At 40.1% G+C, this 23,313-nt stretch overlaps 1 protein-coding gene across 6 annotated transcripts in view; it reads left to right on the top strand.

Annotated features, from left to right (window-relative positions):
• Window positions 1-10,100, top strand: part of ZDHHC21 (zinc finger DHHC-type palmitoyltransferase 21) — a 36,902-nt gene extending 26,802 nt beyond the window's left edge. For 5 of the 6 annotated variants that reach the window (XM_068423436.1, XM_068423438.1, XM_068423434.1 and 2 more), the window contains 2 exons: window positions 8,527-8,570; window positions 9,103-10,100. In XM_068423436.1, the coding sequence (XP_068279537.1) occupies window positions 8,527-8,570; window positions 9,103-9,235 (177 nt within the window). In that variant the 3' untranslated portion in view covers window positions 9,236-10,100. Of the gene's footprint in view, window positions 1-6,579; window positions 6,633-8,526; window positions 8,571-9,102 lie in introns of all 6 variants that reach the window. The other variant, XM_068423437.1, reaches the window with a different exon arrangement.
• The last annotated feature ends 13,213 nt before the right edge of the window (window positions 10,101-23,313 follow it).

Here is a 23,313-nt window from a genome sequence, read left to right as displayed (position 1 = left end):
AGAACAACTGGTTGGCAGCAACTGTCCTTAGAGGAGCTTTTGACACGAATTGTTCCGATGAAGAGGGGAGCAGCTGAGGTGGCCTCTGTATATGAGCTTAGTGCTTTCTCCCTAGAAGCTAGCATATGTGAAACATGGTTCTAGCAGAAGGGGCACATGGCTCTTTTCATTTTTCTCCAGTTCCTTTCTACAAGTTCTGTTTTCCTTTGCTTTCATCATCATCCTGAATTTTAACACTTCTTCGAGCATGTACCTGAGATCGCTCTTGGGGAACTTTTGTTTGGATACTTTGGAAATAGACTTATTGAAGTTATCTCTAATTGAGAAGTCTCCGAAATAGGGAGAAATTTAAGATCCCAATTTAGAAACTCGAGGATCCTAAGAAGATACTCTTAAAATCTCACTGTAACAATTAGTCTCCTTACTTACAATTTTCATGTTTCTAGAGGACTGGGTGGAAGAAATCAGTTTCACCCATGAAGAAAGTACTGTCTGATTTAATTTCCAAAATGATCATGCATTTATATTGAAGGCCTGCTTATCTTCCATGGTTGGTGCTTGCTTTTCCAGTTCTCTATTCCCTGCCATTGCTTGTAGTGCAAATTTGAATTTTATATTGCGTAACTGGAAATGAGCCTATATTCTTACATTCCCAGGCAGCATGATGTTTATTAATGACACTGAGAAGTAAAAGCAAGCTTAGCGTAAAACAGTAAGAAAAAAACCAAAAAAAACAAACAAAAAAATTTTTGTCAGATGTACTCTAGAAAAAATAAATGTTCTACTGAGAATAACATCTTTTTTTTTTTTAAAAAAATTATTAGTACCCCTTATAGACTACTTCTAGCTGCTTGTACTCCCGCAAGCAAGTATTCTTCTTTTGCCTCAAACACTACAGGATAAGAAGATAGCTCTAGTATAGACACTTTCAAACTCCATGAAGGTAGAGAGGTGGTTTTTTATTTGGTGGTTTGGCATAAATAGTAAAAATACTATGTATAGGTAAATTATCATTTTGCTTGAGATAGTTGGATTTCAGAAAGCTTTAAAATTTTTCCACAAAAAAAATCCAAAATAGCCACTGTCTTGTGCAACTACTGCCTATACCTATAAATGATATTATATTGCAATGGCAAATGCAAAGTTTATCTAGAAAAGAATATTTTGCACTTAACCTAGAAGAAAATCTTGAGGAGGACATGCCTGTTACTCAGTTTCATTTCCAATTACTTTTTTCTGTAGTTATCCTTGTATCAAATAATAAAATTTAATTGGAAGCTAAATCAACTGGTATCCAGAAACTTGCTTGCTTTCTCAGGACATATTTTCTTGATGTGTGTTTTTTAAGAAGGCCTCTCTCGTTTGATATTTTTATATTTTACAGATGCTAGTTTTCCTAAAAAATGCATAACCAGCCTATTTATTCATAGGAAAAGACATAAATTCACCTAGAAAAAAAAAGTCTCATTTATCAACTACAAATTGCTTCTGATTTGACTGTAGGAGGTAAAGAGATGCAATTCAGACTCTTAAAAAGATGGATCTGTCAGAGTGCTTTTGTGTATACTAGCACAAGACTAGCCCTGGCATTTTCTTTTCTCTCGCTCACGTTCCATTTTTGCTTTAAGAAATTACTTCAGTATGTCTTTCATGTCACTTCAACGGTTAAATGATGTAAAAAACCCTGTTTTTCTCTTTATACAGTAAGATTCTGACATCAGTTATGTTTGATCTACAAGGCATTACTCTAGAACAAGTAATAAATAATATGGCATGCTTTTTTAAACAATGGCTTGTCTGATTATTTTGATTTTGTTCATATCTAGTGAGGTTTTAAATTGCACCAGACACTACTAAGTAGTATTCCGTTTCCTGATGTTTTTTAAGGCTGGTACCTTTTGCGTATGTGAGGTTTTCTTCCCCTCAAGACCTGTGTTGTTCTTTATTTTGTTGGCTGCCACCTGTCTGAAGTAATCAGCCACTTCTTTACCTTCCTCTGTACAAGAGGAAAATCCCATCTTCCCATGGATGATGGAAGGTAACAGGATAATCAGTTCATCAGTGATCCTCTGATGTTGTTGTGGGAGCCCTGTAAAAGCGGATTATCTGTGACCCAGATAAAATGATTAGAAATTACTTGCACACTTACAAATAACTGATCTACTAATCTCATTTTCAAAGTTAAAAAAGGCCTGTCTCTCAACATAACACTACCAGATGTTTCAGTTAAACAGCGTCCTTTGCAGAGACTAATCTGAACCCTAATTTTAAAGGATTACCTTTGATTGTTTTTTATTTCAAACCCTAAAGAGTTTGTGTTTTCATTTTTCCATATGTTCAAAGTATTTATATGGAATTAAAGAAATTATCTTCATTTTTTCACCATAGTCCATCAAATATAATTTTATGTGATTTTTGTGTGTTAGTGTTGCAGAGAAAAACTTTTCCTTAAAATCATTTAGTAATTAACTTGTTTCTCTGGGACAGAACTATGTAGTGGATAGCTTTTTATAAATTTAATGGATACCATGTGGTCTTTGTGCAAGGTAGTGGATGTATTATCATAAACTAAGTGGACAGTGACTTTTTTAATTTAATTAATGCTACCGGGGTTTCCTATTAATTGTTTGAATTGTGTACAGTGATATGCCAATATCCTGGTGCACCAGTACTGTGTGGATGTGGTAGAGAGAAATTTCCCTTTATTTGCTTTGGGGAGGATGGAAGGGAAAATAGTTCAACAGCTGGTGTTCAGCAGTCTGTCTCATGCACAATATGATGCCTACCACATAAATTTTTCCCCTTAGAAGCATTTTAAAATGTTGGTATTTGCTAAGTGCTGTGTTTTATTATTGTTGCAGTGTTTCTTCTTTTCACCTTCAAGTAGCAAACGTATTTCACTAGCTATTTTTTGGGGTTCTTGCAAACAGATCCATCTCCACATGAACGTCTTGAATTTACTAATTCATATATTTTAACTATTTTAGTGTGACTGATACTTACAGTTGTAGTAAGCAATATAGTTCATTTTGCTCAGGGCTTCGCTTCTTCTCAAAAGGACAAAAACTTCCTTTTAAAGAAATTGGAAAAATATGAAATTGTACAAATTAATTTTCTGATATATTTATCCCAAGGGAATATTTTCAAGCAGTTAATTTTCTTCAGGAGTATAATTTCATTTAATAGTATAATACAAAATGAAATGCAAACAATAAAAATGCCAGTGAAAACTTTAAAATTCTTTGTGTAATCAGTAAGTCAGACAAAATTTTACAGACATTGAAATGCAAAATAATGAAAACGTAACTGCAGTTACTTTATTAATAAAACCGAAGGCTTTTTATTTTTTTGCATATTTTGTAGTGTTGATCCATCGCTGTTTTAATATACAGAGTGCACAAGTGATCTAGTTGTGCTAAAACACTTTTTGCATTAAAAAATATAATTAAAAATATTTGCAATTGTATCTTTAATCAGATAATCTATTAAATACTATATTGATTAGTGAAATACTAAGGGCTTTTCCTCTTTTTTCAAACATGGCAGAAATGTAATCAAGAAACTATTAATCCTCATAATTAAGTTTAGCACAGAAGAAATTAGAATTGGAAGGGGAAATTAGGATTCCCAGGCAAACATATTCTTTACCTGGCTAAAATAAAGTGTAAGTTAAAAAGTAATTGTAGGGGGAGAGTGAAAGGCATATAAACTATAAACCCAAATAGTAATTTGAAATTAGAGATGTAACAGAAAATAAGTTCATGTTAACGTTGTCTGTCTGTATCTTCCCCATTATTCTTCTTCCCCTTTTCCTGTCTCTACCTTTAATCCACATATAGGTAAATCTATTAGAAGACTGCATGAAGTCCTGTAAATTGAATTGTCAGGAATTAGTGATGTCCTGGTCTTTGAATGGGATTTTGTTAACTGTGTAATGTCTTTTGTATCTTTATTTTTCTCAAATAGACTAGAAATTTGTTTAACGTTTTTAATGAATGCATCCTGACAGTCTTAAACACTTATACACCGTCAAAATAAAATTTTAGTTTATTTAAAAAATCTCTTTCATGAGCTATTTAAAATGTAAGGATAAATTCAAATGTAAGACACACTAAGTGGCAAAAGATCTCGTCTGTTTTATTTAGATCACTACATGGTTTTAGGTAAAGTGGGAATACTTTTCTAGAAATTAATTATTTACAGTATTATTAAGGAAGAGCGTAAGTTAGAAAATTTAATCAAAGATATTTTACACTGTGCAGAGAGTCAAAAATACCATGTCAAAAATATCCCCTGTTCATCACTCAAGGAGGAAGTCCTTTTACGACACAGTTATTTTTCTAAATAGTAAAGGAAGTACCTTTAACCAATTGAAAATAAGTAACTATAATCATGATGACTGAGTGTTCTGGAGGCTGAGTAAATTTTGTTTAAATGTTACTTGTCAGATTTAGATATCAGACCATTGAAATGGCTTCTGTGTGAGGAAGGTCAACAGCTAGCCTTCCTAAGCATTTTTTTCTTAATATTTTTTTTGTCTTAAAAAGGCATTTTTAAGTATCAAGTAGTATGTTTTGTCATGTGTCTTGCTCTTTTGCAGCTATCTGCACCTAGCACACCATGGATTTGAAACAGACTGAAGAGAAGAGATCTGTTTGTATCATCTTCTTTGCAGATGTGTTTTTAATTTGTTATCAGAGGTTTTCTTTTCATTGTATCTTTTTTTAATTCTGACAAATACATGGAAACCTATTTAACTAAATTCATCAGAGTGTAGAGGAGTGTAGGAGTATTCCCTGGATATAACGTAGTATAGCTTCATTTTTCATTTTGCACACAATTCTCTGATTTACGGATTTAAAGTTAAAACTGAGCTAGTAATTTTCAGGCTAAACCTAATTGTAATTGATAATATTAATCATATTATCTTATGTGAGAAGTCTAGATGCTAAAAAGTGGCCAAATGTAAACCCAAAATTTAATTAATGCCAAAAAAGGAAAATTTCTGAAATGTGAAGTATTCTTTCTATGAGATGTTCAGTATCTTATATTCTTCAGTTGTTCACCTGTCATTTACATACACACAATGAAAGGATGTTAGGTAGAAGGAATGAAAAAATGTATTGTTCAGATAGAGGATATGTTGTCTTGCACTTTTGGATAAAAGCAACGGCTGCAAATCCAGGAAGGCGTGCAAGTTTTGTTTGTTTTTTCTCTTTCTGTTTTATCATAATTTCCTGATGATTCTTATATACTGAGCATTTGGAAATACTGTATTAAGAAAGCGAGACATAATGCTTACATTCTTCTATTGCAAGTATTAAATAGAGATGTATTGATTACACATCACTTTAAGCAAACACAGAAGAAAAATTGAACCAGAGATTGTGGTTACTTGCCTTGGAGTTAGACCTGTGGGTTATAAATTACAGCTTCTCCTTTGAAAAACATGAATCAGTAAGAGGAAAATATTCTTTCCATGTGCTTCTTCCATGATAAATTAGTTCATGATGAGTCCCATTCTATAGCACAATTTGTTGAACAGTATTTGTTATCTTTTTTAAAAGCCTGTTTTTAGGTAGCTGATTATGCTGATTAAAAATATAGATGTGAAAGATATATTCCTCTTAGTAGCTAATGCAGGTGCATTCATTTGCATTGAATCTTAAGTTGGTCTGCAGAATTCAGTTGGTGCTCTTACATGTCTCTACATTCCTCTCATAACAGACTTAGCTGTGGCAGTAGCTTACTTCGCTTAGAGTAGACAAGCTGCTCTTACAGACTTGCAAAGTCCTCAAATCAAAAAAACGTTCCTCATCTCCTCAGCAGCATCTGAACCCTTTGCCCTTCTTGTTTTAAAGTGATATGTTGTTAATGATTGCTGTGTGTATTTCCTCAAATTTCTTTTGCCTTTCTCACTCAGGTATGATTTTTTTTCCTAGTAGCTTGAAGATACTTATCAGTGGGTATGTATCTCTGAATAACCAGGTGCAAGAACAATAGTTGTTTCCAATCTGGATGATGACTTTGGGGGTCCAGATGACCCATCATGTGAAATTAATGCGGGTTAGTCAACTTCGTCTTGTATGCAATTGTAAATTTCATGAGGTTTTTGGAGATAGAGGTTACTAGGACTCAATAGATACGCCATGTTTGCTCATATCAGGTTATTTTCAACTTTTGGATGCATGCTAATACTCTAAAAGTTTTTAGCATCAGCATTAGCTGTGAGTCTGGAAAAAAAAAAATCTTAGCAGAGTTCTGTTTGTATTAATAGTAGTCCAAGCTGACAGTAGATGCAGACAGCCAAAGCCCCTTAGGCTGAACACAGTAATACTGGTGTTGCAGCAAAACCTTGGTATACATCAAATGCGTAATTAAGAGAGATGGTATTCTGGTGGAAAGCCATTTGTGAGATGTGTTAATGAACAGAACACCTTGTCATTCAGAAGAATAGTGGTTATTCTGGTGCTCCTGTCTCCAAGAGAAGAAAAATTCGTCTGTCTGAGAAGAAAGCTTTAAATAACAGGCCAAAACTCAACTGTTGCCTTCTCCCTTTCCTTCCTCTCCTGTCTCCAGAGAGGCTACCAAGTTTCCTGGGGTGCCGTGAAGTTTCACTTTCATGTGAAAAGGTAAATTGGTTCACTCTCAAATGAAAGAACATTTCAAATGAGCCCAGCTGTTTCACGGCAGTGTTGGGGTAGGGAAGCTGTGAGGGGAATTTGGTTTCTTAAGTTCGGTCACAGCACTTGTTAAGCAGCTAAACTTGAGAGATGTTTCCTCCCATTCCCTCCAGCCCTAGTTCACAGCTTTTAAAATGTTGCTATAAAGGTTTTTTAATTCTGAAAAAGTATCCCAGAAGCAAAAGATTCACTGCTCAGTCCCAATTCCTTTACTGTAATGCAAAAGTATTCTAAAGTAGATGTTGGCATTTTAATGAAGGAAGGAAGGAAGGAAGGAAAGAAAGGAAGGAAGGAAAAGGAAGGAAGGAAGGAAGAAAAGGAAGGAAAGAAAAGGAAGGAAGGAAGGAAAGGAAGGGAGGAAGGAAGGAAGAAAAGGGAGGGAGGGAGGAAGGGAGGAAGGAAAGGGAGGGAGGGAGGAAATGTATCCTTTGACTTCCTTTTTACAGTCATTTTCTGCAGTTCCAGTTTTGGTGCTTTCACTTAGTTCGTTAATTTAATGTGTTACGTTTTTGAGGGGAGCAGACCCTGATGAGCATCCTTCAGGTCTTGATAACATGCCATGATAACAATTAAAAAGAAATACAACTCCCAGCCCCCCACTTGTGAATTCCTCCAAAAATCTCAAATACAGTATTTTAGGGAGCAGTACAAATGTATTAATGAATAAAAAATGTGGAGAAACGTAGCAGAAAGCCATATTTAAGGTATTACTTTGTTACGTTGCTTCTGCACTCAAAGATGTTTTAAGGCTCCTTTTGTGAAATGATGGCATAAATATTTGATAGCTAGAAATCAATTATGGTCGGACTAGCACGCTACTGTTGTACAAAAAATCATTAGCAATCATTACTTTAAAACAAACCAATATTATTTTGTACTATCATGTAGATAGCTTTGAGTTGACCAGAGGATAATTCCTAGAGCTGAGATATATTTGCAGCTATGGAAGGAGCTATAGCATCTCATGAAAATGCTGTTACAACCTCACAGAAATATCATGGAAGTAGTATCTGTGTTTACCTACTAGTTTTTATTTAGAAAGCTGTGTGTGATTTTCTGTGGTCAGAAAAGGTGGTGTTAGTTCTGACAAGAGCTGGATAAAAAGCCAGCCCAAGGAAGCAGAATATCCTTCGGCTGTGCAGTCAGGTCCTGCCCTAACAAGGAGAACAGCTTGTGTCTTGTAATGCTTCCCTTTGGCAGGTGAGGGGAAGCAGTGTATCTATGGGAATCAAAACAACAGACAGAATTTACAGCCTGTTGCCTCCAGTCCTGTCCTCTCTCACTGGTGGTATATTCCTAGTGGTGCTGTTTGCATTATAATACTCATGTAGATAACTATTTTAAAACTTCTTAACAGCTCCTGCTTTTCCAAATTCTGCATCTGCGAATAGGTGCATTTTACTAAAGTTTCCTGTGGTAATCTCAGTGGACTACAACTCTGGAATGGGTGCTTATGAAAAGAATGGCAAGAGTGTACCTTACACACATGAATTCTAAATGTCGCATGAATTAATTGTAATACCTGAATTAATTTTAGCTGTAATAATGCTGTACGTTTTTGTTGACATTCTGTGGTATGTGCTATCGTATTAAAGATACACAGTATAGTTTCACATCATGTTTGTAAAAATCATTCAACAGACTGAGTAAATTCGTGCGTATAATCTCACAGCTGTTTAAAACTAACGTGGCCTATGAGTAATATGTAACCTACTGGACTAATGCCAAAGCAGTGTACGCTAAGCATCGATCCCCTTCTTTATTTAGCTGCTTTCATAATGATATTTTAACAGTTAGGAATGTAAATAAATACTTTTTCACTGTGTTTTCTTTTCTTCAACAGGACACTACAAGTATAGAAAAAATGTCAAATTGTTGTGAAGACATGTAAGTGCTGTAAAATTTCTCATTTATTTGCTGAAAAGCTAAAGAAGTAGCTGGTTTTTTTTACCTGTGTGAGAGAGAAAAGGAACTGAAGGCACTTTGTTAAGATTATTTTGCACGGTACTGTGCCCTGTACTTCCTGTGTCTAGCAGCAGCTCACTAATGTTTTAATATTGGTTGTATACAAAGTAGATTCGTGTTATTCCTGTTCTTCCCTACGCAAAACCAGTGGAACTATATTTTCTTTCAAAAGTACAGATCAAAGACATTTGCTGCTGTGTCTTGACATAAATTTCATTGATTCTGAGGTTCTCCCTTGCCTCAAAAGTTGCCTTCAGTTGATTGACGACACTGTTTCTGTTCTCCAAAGTTAAGTCTCAGCTGCGTGCCATAATGAAAGAAAAGCTGTATTTGTGATGCTGGGACAGAATTCATCAGAGTCCAGTAATGGATCCCCAGCCAACCTGCATTGTTCTAGCTGACTGAAGTGCACCGTGGGCATGCTGTCTTTCACTAATAATGCTGTCTTCTGTAGATCGAGGCCCCGAAAGCCGTGGCAGCAGACCTTCTCAGAAGTTTTTGGCACTCACTGGAAGATCCTGTGGTTTATTCCTTTCAGGCAGAGGCAACCACTACAAATTCCCTACCACTTTGCCAATCATGTCTAGACGGATGGTGGGCACAGATGGGTCCTCCATGCTGGAAGTGCACTACAGGTTTTATGATAATGGGACTATGACAGTCTTCAAGTCAATTAAAATCCACCCACCAGTTGTAGGCATCACAGTGTGCCCCAGGCTTTATTTTAATAGTGGTCTTGATTCTGTTCTGAGATTAATACAAATTGTATGTTTAACTTTAGGCATAGTTACTTTCAAATTAGCTTTCCAAAGGGATTTCTTTCCTCTTTGAGATTAATACCAAAACCAAATGACTGGGATGCAGTCTTACTCTATTTGTTTGATACTGACTCTTTGGATTGTTTTTTGGTAGGAAACACTGATGTTTACATTGATTGATAGCTTTTCCACTAAGTGTCTTATTCTGCCTTGAATTGTTTTACTGTTCTTATCAGTAGGTCTGTCTAAATAATACTGATATCTTTTTTCTGCTGTTTAAAATTCCCTGATACTGCCATTTATTTATGATATGCAATAGTAATCCTGCAGCACCACAGTACAAAAGGTAACATTTAAAACTGAGGCAGACTTCTTCCTAAACCGTTCTCAAAGAAGTTTTTATAAATACATGTAAATGTGTGTGTTTATATAGAGAAATCTTACATCTTACAGTTATCTTTCTGTACAGATATAATCTTAGTGAAAAATATTCATGTCTTTATGTCAACAAAAGCGATGAAATGTTCCAGGGTAAAATATGCAGATAGAAAGCATGTTTTCCCTATGTTCCAAGGATTTCTTTGCAATAATTCAACAAAGAAGTTGTATGGTGCAAATATGAGAATGCAGAAGTAATTAGTTAGCATAATGTACCATAAAGAAGAGTATATTGTCAATAAAGTTATAAATTTTATATTTACTTTTGTTTAGTCATGATTAGCGGGAATTGGTCTAAGTGTTTGTATATTGGAAATATACGTGGAAGTATTTTAAAATATTTATACATAAATACAGATATTTGCTACTAACATGTCTAGTAAAGTATATGAGCTGATTAAATAGGGTACTATGTTGATGTACAGCAGCTTGTTATGGGCCCTTTAAGTGTGGAAGTAGTTGACCAAAGAAAGTATCCTTAAGATTACGTCTGGTAAAATGGCGACGATTCCCAAAGTACTGTCTCAGCTTTGCTGGATCTGGAAAAATTATGTAATTTGTTATAGCCCTCTGTATCTGTACAAATATCAGCATGTGATGATTTCTGAAAGTTCTGTGAATTTTTATAAGAAATTATGCAGTTATGCTGCTTAGTATGTTTGTTGTCTAGTCTAACAGGACTAGGATCCACCTTAAACGACAACCATGCAACAGGATAATAAAAGGCACAAAATCAGGATGTAATATATGTAGGTTGTGTTTGAAGAGAGTAATAGTTCGTTTGTGAACAGTGCATTCAAAAAGAAGGGCTAGATTTGTCATAAGTGGTATTCATAATGAATTTTTAGACCAGCTCTTTTAAAAACTGAACACAATCACTGCCTATGTTGGGTGTCCCTTTATCGAATTAACAGATTTTGATGATCCATTGAAAGTTCCAAAAGGTGCATCTTAAAATTCACTTGAATTTTAAATTTTTGTAAAATTCTAACATTTGAACCAACTTTACTTTCCCTCTCCTCTTAAAAATAGATGCAATGTTTTCTTCATTTAGCTTTCAAGCCTAATGTTCAGCCATTTTTTTCATGGCATTTGTAGATGTGAGTTTAGACTTTCTTTAAGATGGTGTTGGCAGCAATATTTAAACAAAAGGAAGCTTGAGGAGAGTGGACGGAACGGCTGGAGCAGTGCTTGAAGTTAGAAAGAATGTGCATATACATTATAAAGTGATGGCTGTATTCTCTCTTTTTGTTAAGGAATTCCGCTGTTATCGTCTCTGTGAAACACACAGGGGAATAACAGCAGTTTTATGTGCCAATATTTAAATCTGTTTCATGAGCAAAACAGCATTTTTTTTAAAGTTTAAAGTTTTTGTGCTATCAGTTGTCGTAGTTAGCAGATCATACAGTTCTGATGCTTATTAAGAAGGAGGATCAAGAATTTAACTGTTCTTGATACATTCACTGTGGGGGCATGTAATTGCTCTTTCTGTTTTCTCCCGTCGTCGTTTCAGTTAATTTAACCGTGCATGGGGAACCAAACCCATAATACAGAATCTGCTCGACGGTAGGAACCTTAGTTATAGACATTGTATTTAATGTTTGCACACGAAACACAGTGAAATCGTGGCACCCTTAAATGCTGCCGGCTTTGTGGGGATAAAATCCCATCCGCAGTCCCGGTGTCGCGTTGCGCGCTGTACCCGCTGTTCTCAGACAAAAGCAGGTACCAACCGCGAGAAGCCGATGCCGAGATGGCCCGGACCGGGGCTGAACGTGCCCTGACGGCGCGGCGGGCCGCAGGTGCCGTCCGTGCGGGCCCGGGCCCGGGCCCCGTGTGCGGCTGCGGCGGCGGCGGTGGGGAGCGGGGACGGGGTCGCTGCCCTCCGCGGGGGCGAGCGGCCTCCCCCGCTCTGCCAGCGCCCCCTGTCGGCCCTCTTGCGCAACGACAGCGGGCGCGGGGCGGGGGCGCGCCAGCCTCGGCTCGAGACTCGTCGGCGCCGTCCGCCTCTCAAACCATCGATTATAAATTAAAAATCTGCAGATCCTAAGGCGCTCACCTGAGTGACCGAAAGAAGGACCCTGAGGCTGAATGATCAATATGCATTAAAGTAGACGAAGTACATGAAAATCTTGCCCGATTCTCAGATGAAAATGGTAATTTCACAGATTCACGATTTCTCAAATGACTTTGCATCGTTCGATTTTTTTCGTAAATATGTTTTTTTTCTCAGTCTCCCATTCGTTCCTTAACATTAGGAATCAATATGTAATATGATTAAGGCAGCTACTTTATTTTTTATCCCATTTTGAGTATGTGGGGGAGAGACAGGAGAATTTGGAGAGGCTTCATTTTTAGGAGGCACTGAGCTTTATTCTTTGAATGACAGGCCTCTAAAAGTGTAAAAATCATCAAAATATCTGTTTTTATTTTAGCCGATGACCCCATCGTGCTCTTAGTTTTTTAGAGTGATGTTTCTGAAACTGATTCATAGGAGGAGTTGTTCCAGCAGGAAAAGATCAGGTAGACTTTTGTGATCTGATGTGAAATCCTTTAAACCTTGAAATCCTTTGAACTGTTTCTTTCAAATCCCACTTCTTTCCCTTAAGCTTTCCTTCGGTCTTTTATTTTAGCAGAAACTGCATTCTTAAGACTACTGCTTGTCATTGTTACTCATTTAAAAAATCTTATGGACAGGATTGATGAATTTCATCCTAATATAATATGAGAACTACACATGCTTTATTGAGCAGATTGGATATTAGCTATGAACTTAACAATATTTGATTTGCTGAGGGGTACAAAGAGAAGTCAAAGCAGTAATGAAAAACAACCGGAAAACATTTGAAAATAACTGGTTTATTTGCAGTACAAGGTAGCTCCTGGTAGAACTGAGCAGTGCTACCTTGCTGTCTTCTCAAGTATCAGAAATTTGAGATTTCATTTGAAAAATATGTCTAAAATAAAAGATTCTGCATTAAATAATGTTTACCAACATATCCTCTGATCTGTTGGTCTGAAGGACAGGTTCCATCAAACAGCTGGTAGAGTAGCTGAGATAGATACGCAATAATTTTCAGTCTTGAGGAGGATTCACGAGTAAGAAACTGTCTAAGAACCGAGCGGTAGGATAGATTTTGAACTAGGCAGCTTTCTCCTTGTTTTGAATCTAGAGTGGGCTAATGTGAAGGGAAGATTGATAAAAGTACAGAGAAGACAGAGATGGAGCCAAAAGGATTGTTTGGGTTCGTTACCAAAGTTTACCAAATGAAGTGAGATTGCAAAGAGCAGGAGTTATGCAGTTAAATACACATGCCCTCATTATATAATGTCTTTCAATGTTGATCTTACTCAGTAAATGTCCAGTTTTACTCAGTAAATGGTACTTTTCAGAAATTATGAATTCATGCTTTGTTTTGTGCTATAGCAGGCCATTCTATGCCAATGTAAGGAAGGCAGGTGGCAAAGACAGGATTTCTGCAGTACTGTGAAAGAGTGTCTTCTTCAAGTCAACTTTGCATTCAGATGAAACATATGATAATAAGATGAGTTTTCTGGTAACCTGAAATTGTTAGTTAACATAAAACATTTTTTTTGTAATGTGTTATTTACCATATTTGGCCAGCGTTCCTGCCAGCACTGCATCACTTATAGCAGGGTGTTTCTGTCACATATTTGAGGATGCTGTCACTTAGATGTATTATTTAACTTAGCTATCTCAACCCTTTGTCTTCACCACACACTCAATTTTGCTGCAGCTCACAAACAAGAAGCCTATGTAGCTTTGTTGGAACAACCATATCGCAAAGACAAATAGTATTGACTTGGCTTTTCTCAACGTCCCAACTGGAAATATCATTGCATTCCTTAAAAGTGTTTTCTTTCTATGGTGGAGTCTTGATCTTTCTGGACAAAAATTGTTGCTTATTCTACATACATTCCCATCAATAAAACTGTATTAGCACTTCTAAACTATTCCTAAAGTGAAAACTAAGTGTACTTTCTGAAGAATAAGAGTTGCGTAAAACAATGTGGATCTTAATTAGTACCACCTAGTACTTCTCATTCAGTCCTGTGCTTCTACAGTTGTGTTATGTGTGCAAGCATAATACATGTATTTTTTTATCATTGTGTATAAGAAATGCACTTTTTTTCGTAGTCTTGTAACCGATTGAAAGTTAACTGTCAGAAGACAAAGGTACTGTTCTGTTTTTTGTGAGAAATTACTAACTTTTGTTCATCTGCAAAATCTCATATCTGATGTTAAGGTCTGTGTACAAAGGTTTGAACCTAATGAAGTGATCCAACTGAGCATTGTAGCTGTCCAGCAGCGGTGATAAAAATAATCTTAGACAGGTTTGTATATACATAGCACAAGCCCATTGTATAGGCTTCTCAGGGCCTGTCCCTTCTCAGTCAGACCGTTTCCCTCTGAAAGGATTTCTGTTTTCTGCCCTCAATATAAATTGCTGTTAGTCATACCAGATAGACCTCAGGGATCATCGAGTCCAACCGTTGCCCTGACACTACCCTGTCAACTAGATCATGGCACTAAGTGCCATGTCCAGTCTTTTCTTAAACACATCCAGAGATGGTGACTCCACCACCTCCCTGGGCAGCCCATTCCAATGTCTAATAACCCTTTTTGTAAAGAAATTCTTCCTAATGTCCAACCTGAACCTCCCCTGGCGAAGCTTGAGGCTGTGCCCTCTTGTCCTATCGCTAGTTGCCCGGGAGAAGAGGCCAACTCCCACTTCACTACAGCCTCCCTTCAGGTAGTTGTAGACTGCAATAAGGTCACCTCTGAGCCTCCTCTTCTCCAGGCTAAACAACCCCAGCTCCCTCAGCCGTTCCTCGTAGGTCAGACCCTCCAGACCCTTCACCAGCTTGATCGCCCTCCTCTGGACTCGCTCCCACACCTCGACATCTTTCTTGAAGTGCGGGACCCAGAACTGGACGCAGTACTCAAGATGCGGCCTCACCAGTGCTGAGTACAGAGGGACGATCACTTCCCTAGACCAGGTGGCTACTCTGTGTGATTCTGTGATAGCCACTTTGTAGCTCTCTGTTAGCTCTTAACTAGGTTGAATGAGTAGTGGGCACTACTACTCATTCAAGTTCTGGTAGGCCTCAATTTACTATCATCCAACTGCATCGGGTTAGTGGTCAGGTAAGAGGTAGAGGGTCATTTTCTCACCCTTTGAGATTATCCCTTGATGGCCCTTAGATTTTTTGGTGTGCTAAATAGAATGAATCCTTGAAGGACCTTTGAAACAAGAGGTCTCAGATCTCTAAAAGCTTACTTTGCACTTTATTTTAAGCAGATGGCTTGCTTAAGTTTGGCTAACTTAGTTTTCCTGCTGTGTAGTTGATTCTTGGCATTAATGACATGACAGATTTTTGTATTCAAAAAAGAAAGAGTTAGATTTAAAAATAACCGCAGTGGGTGACTCAGAGGTTGAAGCTGCAGGTAGTGTCTCCCATAAAATCAGGATGATAATGACTTCTCATTCAGCTCTGGATCTTTTGTCCAAAGTATTTGCTGTTTGACACTGAGTATTTCAGTAATATGACTACATAGTAGGAAGGGTCAATACGGAGTGCAAATGAGAATGTTTTCAAGAAGCATTTCCTTGACCTAGGAAGAAATTCTCCTCGTGAGCATTTACCATTGTGATTTATGTAAGGGATCAGACTTTTCTTGTCTTTATTTGAGTCTCAGTTACCCAGACAAAATCAATTCTGTTGTCATGAATTCTCTACCATAGCAAAGTTACTACCTTGAATGAGTTCTGTTCATTCCTCTACTCAATTTCAACTTTGATGGCTCTTTTCCTATCTTCTCACTGAGCACACAGCAGCATAGAGTAGTCCTACCTGATTAGTTATGTTCGTATCGTCTTGGCCAGAATAGACAGTGTGGTAGAGTAGCCTGGGAAGGTGTGGACATACAGAGTATTGGTTTGATTAAAAAAAAAATTGTAATTTTTGATAATCACATTCTCTGGTTCCATTTGGGTTTGGGTTGAGAGAAAGCACTCAATTGCTTAAGAGATTTGAAATCTGTTATGGATTCTGTACACTGAAATACGCAGAAAGAAGTTGTCACACCTCTTTATGGGTTTTAAACAAATGCTGCCTTTTTTTTCTGTAATAAAGCACAGCTGGAGCTTTTTGAAACCTTAAACATTATTTTGTATATAATTCAAGTTGTTTTTACCTTGTTGTTGCCCGAGTCAGTATCTCCTCACCTAAGCCAGTACATGCTATGTTTTGGTGCTGCCACAGGTACATTTAGGAGGCTCAGAGGTGACCTTATTGCAGTCTACAACTACCTGAAGGGAGGTTGTAGTGAAGTGGGAGTTGGCCTCTTCTCCCAGGCAACTAGCGATAGGACAAGAGGACACTGCCTCAAGCTTCGCCAGGGGAGGTTCAGGTTGGACATCAGGAAGAATTTCTTTACAAAAAGGGTTATTAGACATTGGAATGGGCTGCCCAGGGAGGTGGTGGAGTCACCATCTCTGGATGTGTTTAAGAAAAGACTGGACATGGCACTTAGTGCCATGGTCTAGTTGACAGGGTGGTGTCAGGGCAACGGTTGGACTCGATGATCCCTGAGGTCTCTTCCAACCTGGCTGATTCTGTGATTCTGTGATTCTGTGATTTAGCAGCTGGCGATCTATGGCTCTTGTGTCAAAAAATAAGATTTTTTAAATTGGTCCAGTTGCGTCACTTGAATTCTCACATACTTGGAATTTTAAGAATAAATCTAATCTCGTATGGATCACTCTTTATTAACAGACATAGCTGTTTTAAAATGTATGTTCTGAGCTTTTCTTCAGATATTCTTGGTAATTTATTTTTACTCATTACTTTTTAAGCACATGGTTAATAAAACGCCAAGTGGGATGTCATGACAAATCACATTGTCATTCACATTCAGGATAGTTCAGGATAATTCAGGATTCACATTCACATTATCAAGTTCAGGATAAAACAGCTAATGATATTGATATGGCAACTGAGATGTAGGTGCAATCTTTTGCTTTACAGTCATTAGGAAATGATATGTGTAAAATACAATGCTAGAAATATTTGTCTATACAAATTATTAAAAATCTTTGATTAAGTGAACTTATTTGAAAATACACAGGCATTCCAAAGGATTATTTCAGTGCTGTTTAAAGTTATTTAAAACACAGAATCACAGAATCAACCAGGTTGGAAGAGACCTCAGGGATCATCAAGTCCAACCGTTGCCCTTACACCACCCTGTCAACTAGACCATGGCACTAAGTGCCGTGTCCAGTCTTTTCTTAAACACATCCAGAGATGGTGACTCCACCACCTCCCTGGGCAGCCCATTCCAATGTCTAATAACCCTTTCTGTAAAGAAATTCTTCCTGATGTCCAACCTGAACCTCCCCTGGCGAAGCTTGAGGCTGTGCCCTCTTGTCCTATCGCTAGTTGCCCGGGAGAAGAGGCCGACTCCCACTTCACTACAACCTCCCTTCAGGTAGTTGTAGACTGCAATAAGGTCACCTCTGAGCCTCCTCTTCTCCAGGCTAAACAACCCCAGCTCCCTCAGCTGTTCCTCGTAGGTCAGACCCTCCAGACCCTTCAACAGCTTGATCGCCCTCCTCTGGACTCGTTCCAACACCTCAACATCTTCTTGAAGTGCGGGGCCCAGAACTGGACACAGTACTCAAGATGCGGCCTCACCAGTGCCAAGTAGAGAGGGACGATCACTTCCCTAGACCGGCTGGCTACACTATTGCTAATAGAGGCCAGGATGCCTTTGGCCTTCTTGGCCACCTGGGCACACTGCTGGCTCATGTTTAGCCGGCTGTCGATCAGCACCCCCAGGTCTCTTTCCACCGGGCCGCTTTCTAACAATGCTTCCCCCAGCCTGTAGTGCTGCATGGGGTTGTGGTGGCCGAAGTGTAAGACCCGGCACTTGTTCTTGTTGAACCTCATGCTGTTGGTCTCGGCCCATCTATCTAACCTGTCCAAATCCCTCTGAAGGGCCTTCCTACCCTCCAGCAGATCGACACTCCCACCCAGCTTGGTGTCATCTGCAAATTTACTGAGGGTGCACTCAATCCCTACATCTAGATCATCTATAAAGATATTGAACAGCACCGGCCCAAGAACTGAGCCCTGGGGAACACCGCTAGTGACTGGCCGCCAGTTGGACTTTGCCCCATTCACCACCACTCTCTGGGCTCAGCCATCCAGCCAGTTTTTAACCCATTTAAGAGTCCACGCATCCAAGCCCCAGGCAGCCAGTTTGTCTAGGAGGATGCTGTGGGAGACAGTGTCGAATGCCTTACTGAAGTCTAGATAGACTACATCCACAGCCCTGCCCTCATCTACTAAGCGGGTCACTTGGTCATAGAAGGAGATCAGGTTGGTCAAGCAGGACCTGCCTTTCATGAATCCATGTTGGCTGGCCCTGATGCCCCAATTGTCCTGCATGTGCCGTGTAATGGCACTCAGGATGATCTGTTCCATCACCTTGCCTGGCACCGAGGTCAGGCTGACAGGCCTATAGTTCCCTGGATCATCCTTCCGACCCTTCTTGTAGATGGGCATTACATTTGCTAATTTCCAGTCAGCTGGAACTTCTCCAGTGAACCAGGACTGCCAGTAGATAATCGAGAGTGGTTTGGCAAGTTCCTTTGCCAGTTCCTTCATTACTCTGGGGTGAATTCCATCCGGGCCCATAGCCTTGTGAGTGTCCAGTTGGCACAGCAGGTCACTAACCGTCTCCTCCTGGATCATGGGAGGTTCACACAGCCCCCCGTCCCTAACTTCAGGCTCTGGGGGCCGAGTCTCCTGAGGACAACCGATCTTGACATTAAAGACCGAGGCAAAGAAGGCATTGAGCACCTCTGCCCTTTCCTCATCCCTTGACACTACACTACCCTCCTCATTCAGCAAGTGGTGGAGGCTCTCCTTGACCCTCCTTTTGCTGTTAATGTATTTGTAAAAGCTTTTTTTGTTGTCTTTGACTGTAGCAGTCAAATGGAGCTCTAATTGAGCTTTGGCCCTTCTAATCTTCTCCCTATACGACCTGGCCATGTCCCTATAGACCTCCCAAGTCACCCGACCCTTCTTCCAGAGCAAGTAGGCTCTCTTTTTTTCCTTAAGTTCAAGTCTAAGTGCCCTGTTTAACCAGGCCGGTCTTTTTCCCTGACGGCTTGCCTTCCTACACACCGGGACAGCCTGCTCCTGAATATTTAACAGTTCCCTTTTGAAGCATGTCCAGCCTTCCTGGACTCCTTTGCCCTCCAGGACCGATTCCCAAGGGACTCGGTCCACCAGCCTCTTAAACAGGCTAAAGTCAGCCCGCCGGAAATCTAAGGCAGAAGTTCTACTCTTGCCCCTCCTTACTTCCCCCACTATCGAAAACTCTAACATTTCATGGTCGCTACTCCCAAGATGGCCACTGACCCTCACATCTCCCACTAGTCCTTCTCTGTTCACAAACAACAGGTCAAGCAGGGTCCCTCCTCTAGTGGGCTCATTTACCACTTGCATGAGGAAGTTGTCCTCCACACATTCTAGGAACCTCCTCGATTGCTTCCTCTCTGCCATGTTGTATTTCCAGCAGACATCCGGCAAGTTGAAGTCGCCCACGAGTACAAGGGCCGGCGACCGGGTGGCTTCTGACAGCCACTTGTAAAACGCCTCGTCCGCCTGCTCATCCTGGTTGGGTGGTCTATAACAGACTCCCACTGCAATGTCCGCCCTGCCGACCTTCCCCCTGATCTTCACCCATTCAACCTTGTCATCCTCACCATCTTCCTCAATTTCAACACAGTCCAAGCACTCCCTAACATACAATGCTACCCCACCGCCTCTCCTGCTTCGCCTGTCCCTCTTAAAGAGCTTATAGCCATCCATAGTTGCACTCCAGTCATGAGAGTCATCCCACCACGTTTCTGTGATGGCAACCACATCATAACCTTCCTGCTGTACAGTGACTTCTAGCTCTTCCTGTTTGTTGCCCATACTGCGTGCATTGGTGTAAATGCACTTCAGCTGGGCTAGCGGCCTTGCCCCCGACGCAGGCCTGTCACCCCTAGGTTTATTTGTGGCTGCCCTGGTCTTATCCCCCTCCCCCATCGAACCTAGTTTAAAGACCTTTTAACCAGCCCTGCCAACTTCTGGGCCATAACCCTTTTCCCCTTCTGACTCAGGTGTTCCCCATCCGGCATAAGCAGGCCCGGTGCCACGAAAGCCGCCCCGTGGTCAACAAACCCAAAATCCCACCTACGGCACCAGTCTCTTAGCCACATATTAATCTGTTGTACTTTCATAATCTTTTTCCTATTTTCACCAAATACCAAAGGAATTGAAGAGAATATCACGTGCGCACCTACCCCCTTTACCAAACACCCCAGGGCCCTGAAGTCCCTTTTGATTGCCCTGGGACTTCTCTCTTCAATCTCATCCCTACCCACCTGGAATGCTAATAGTGGGTAGTAGTCACAGGGCCTCACCAGTTGAGGAATCCTCCTGGCAACATCCTTTACCGGAGCCCCAGGGAGGCAGCAGACTTCCCTGTGAGTCGGGTCTGGCCTGCATATGGGGCCCTCCGTTCCCCTTAGCAGGGAGTCGCCTATAACAATTACTTTTCTTTTCTCCTTTTTGGAGCTGGTTGCAACCCTCTTACTCGGTTGCTTCTGTTCACGTAGTCCCGTAGAGGGTCTTTCACCTAGATTTGTGTCTTCCTGACACTCAGGAAGTCGCTCAGGCTCCAGCACCTCATACCTATTCTACAGGGGGACGTGGGGAGGGGAGGAAGGTCGGGATGGGATTCGCCTGCCACCCCGAGCAGGGACCTGCCTCCATTCCCCCCATCCCCTACGTCTTTTCCTGCTCCTTGTGGAGGAGGAAGAGGATCCTCCACTACCCAGAGAGCATAAGGCCCGTCCGTTTTCCCCAGGACAGGCAGGGAACAGCACTGCCCACCAATCTCTTCCTGGGATGCTCTTGTGCTCGTTAACCTTTCCACCTCCTCCTTGAGCTGGGCCACCAAGGAGATCAGGTCGTCGACCTGTTCGCACCTCACACAGGTGAGGTCTCCGTTACCCTCGAGTGCCAGGGCCAGGCTCTGGCACTCCCTGCAGCCTGCCACCTGCACCTCCGCATGCTTCCGCGGCAGGTCCGTTTGGGTTGCCATGTCTTTTCTGGCACCCGCAAGGGACTTAGGGCCCCGCCGAGTGGAAACCATACCTGCCTGCCCGCCTACCCTGCTCACCGCCCTACCTGTGAGAACTGCTGCGCAAACTGCCACGCCCCTGGGGCTGTGCCCTCCCCCGCCCCGGGACACACCCAGTCACTGCTGACTCTCCCTCTCCCCTCTGGGCAGGGCCTAGTCCCTGTCCTCCCAGAGGCTCTTTGTCACCCGATCACAGGGGGTGGTGCTACGCCCCCTCCTCTCCTGATTCGTTGCCGGGAACTTCCGGGTCCAGGTGGGTCTCAGGCTGCTGCTTGGGGGGGCCTGGAGCACGGTAACCGCACGGAAACCGCTCGCCTGCTACAGCCCCATCTCTCCCCGCACTAACCTCAGTCGCTGCTGCCGCTGCCGCTGCTGCCGCTGTTGCCAACAGATGAAATGTGACAAATTCCTGCTTGGTATACTGTTTATGTCAAAATGTAACTACCATTGTTACTATTACACAGTGTGTCAGGCACCTCATTTTCATGTCGACTGTTTTATATATTTGGTTTTTAAGGTTGATAGTTTTAATAGTTAAGAGTGCAGAAAATATACTGAGACTTGTCTCCTGCGTTAGCAAAGATAAATTTAATTATTTCTCTTACACTAATAAGTTGAATCTAATTCTAAGTTAGTCAAAACGCCAGGACTTCAAAACTGCCAGAGTGATGGCAAGTGATGCTAGGGATTGCTTTTGGGAAGAATCAGTACTTCTAAATACAGTGTCCGTACTTATGCGACATACTGCGTGACTGAATATTTCAGAAAGCGTTGTTCTTAAAAAGATTTTTATACTACTTTCTCAGTGGCTGACCATTTGAACTTCAAGATCCATTGAAGTACTTGCATCTGTGAGCTGCGTTAGGCTTAGGACTTCAGTTCTGCTGAAATTCCTTAGGGGCATCTTGTGCCTTGCCAAACTATGGCGGAGTGATTAAAGTCAGGTGTTGCAACAGGGGCCATCTAAGTATCACCTGTATAACTATAAGAATAATTCAGATTTACAGTAGAACATGTGCTTTTCGAGTTAGAAAATATGAAACTTCAATTGTAATTTATGTGTGTTTCTGGATGAATAAGTATTTCTATGCACATTCCCAAGACTGATATACTGTAGATCACAGTGTGGTTTATAGATAGAAAATTATCACTCTGTCTCCTTAACAGCTTCAATCTAAGTGCCAGGAAGTAAAATAATACTGATTTTTGTGAATTAGCATTCTGAATTTTGTAGTTCACATATGGATATGTGATTGAGTTTTACTAATTTGTTCTTTGTTTGATCTTGACTGCTTTCAAACAGTGCTGAATAATGTTTATACTGGATTTATTGAAAATTACGAGATCTAACACTGGTTATGCCTGAAAGGGTAATGTATGAGGTGAATGGCTGAATAATATCAAAACAGGGAAACTTACTCTGGTATTCTTTTAGTCAAATCTAAAAGTGCAAGAGTATGTCCAGCTGAGAAACAACGTATTGTCTTTTGTGTTTCTTTATTTTGTTAATGTAATATTTCTGTTTTTTCTTTTCAGATTTATTTAAGTTATAGATTACTTTTTCATTCCTATTGAGTTTTCTCATGTACTCTCTTTATTAGAAATCTTATTTTTAAATTAAAAAAAATCAAAATGTCTTTTTTTCCTCTGGATTTTATTTACATTGGTTTAAAGTTGTGTAAATACTCTGCTAATATTTTCCAAATCTGTTTTTAGATTTTCCTAATTATTTTATAAATTATTCTCTTTACTTAATATTTTTTATTCTGACAAGATAAAGCTATAATCCCAAATGATTGTCTTGGAAGACCAAACTGTGAAAAATCACTGAATAGTTAGTGAGGTACTTATTATCTGAGCTTTGTTGTTTGTTTCTAAGAGAACAACCGAGTGTTGGTGGAAGCATTGAAAACTTTCTGTTAGGCATATCTGTTGGTATAACAACACTAGTTACAGTATTGGTTAAATTTCTTTCCTGAATAATTACATTATGTGTATGTAGCTATACTGATGCATTAACCCTTCCCTCCATCCCTTTTTTGTGTTTTGTTTTTTTTTTTCTTTCTGCTCTTGTTATGTAAGGTAAAAACAACCAAATCTCTAAACTGTGCTGATCAGGGATTACTCGCACAGCAGACCCAGGCATCTTCTGGCATATTTATGCCAAGACAGAGTTCACAGTTCTCGTAACCCCTACCAGAGTAGGAGCCTCTGATGTAGGTATAAACTAAAAGTTATA

The sequence above is a fragment of the Nyctibius grandis genome, chromosome Z (assembly GCF_013368605.1).
Source record: "Nyctibius grandis isolate bNycGra1 chromosome Z, bNycGra1.pri, whole genome shotgun sequence".
In the NCBI taxonomy this organism is placed as follows: domain Eukaryota; kingdom Metazoa; phylum Chordata; class Aves; order Nyctibiiformes; family Nyctibiidae; genus Nyctibius; species Nyctibius grandis.
This window is presented reverse-complemented; position numbering and strand designations above follow the sequence as displayed.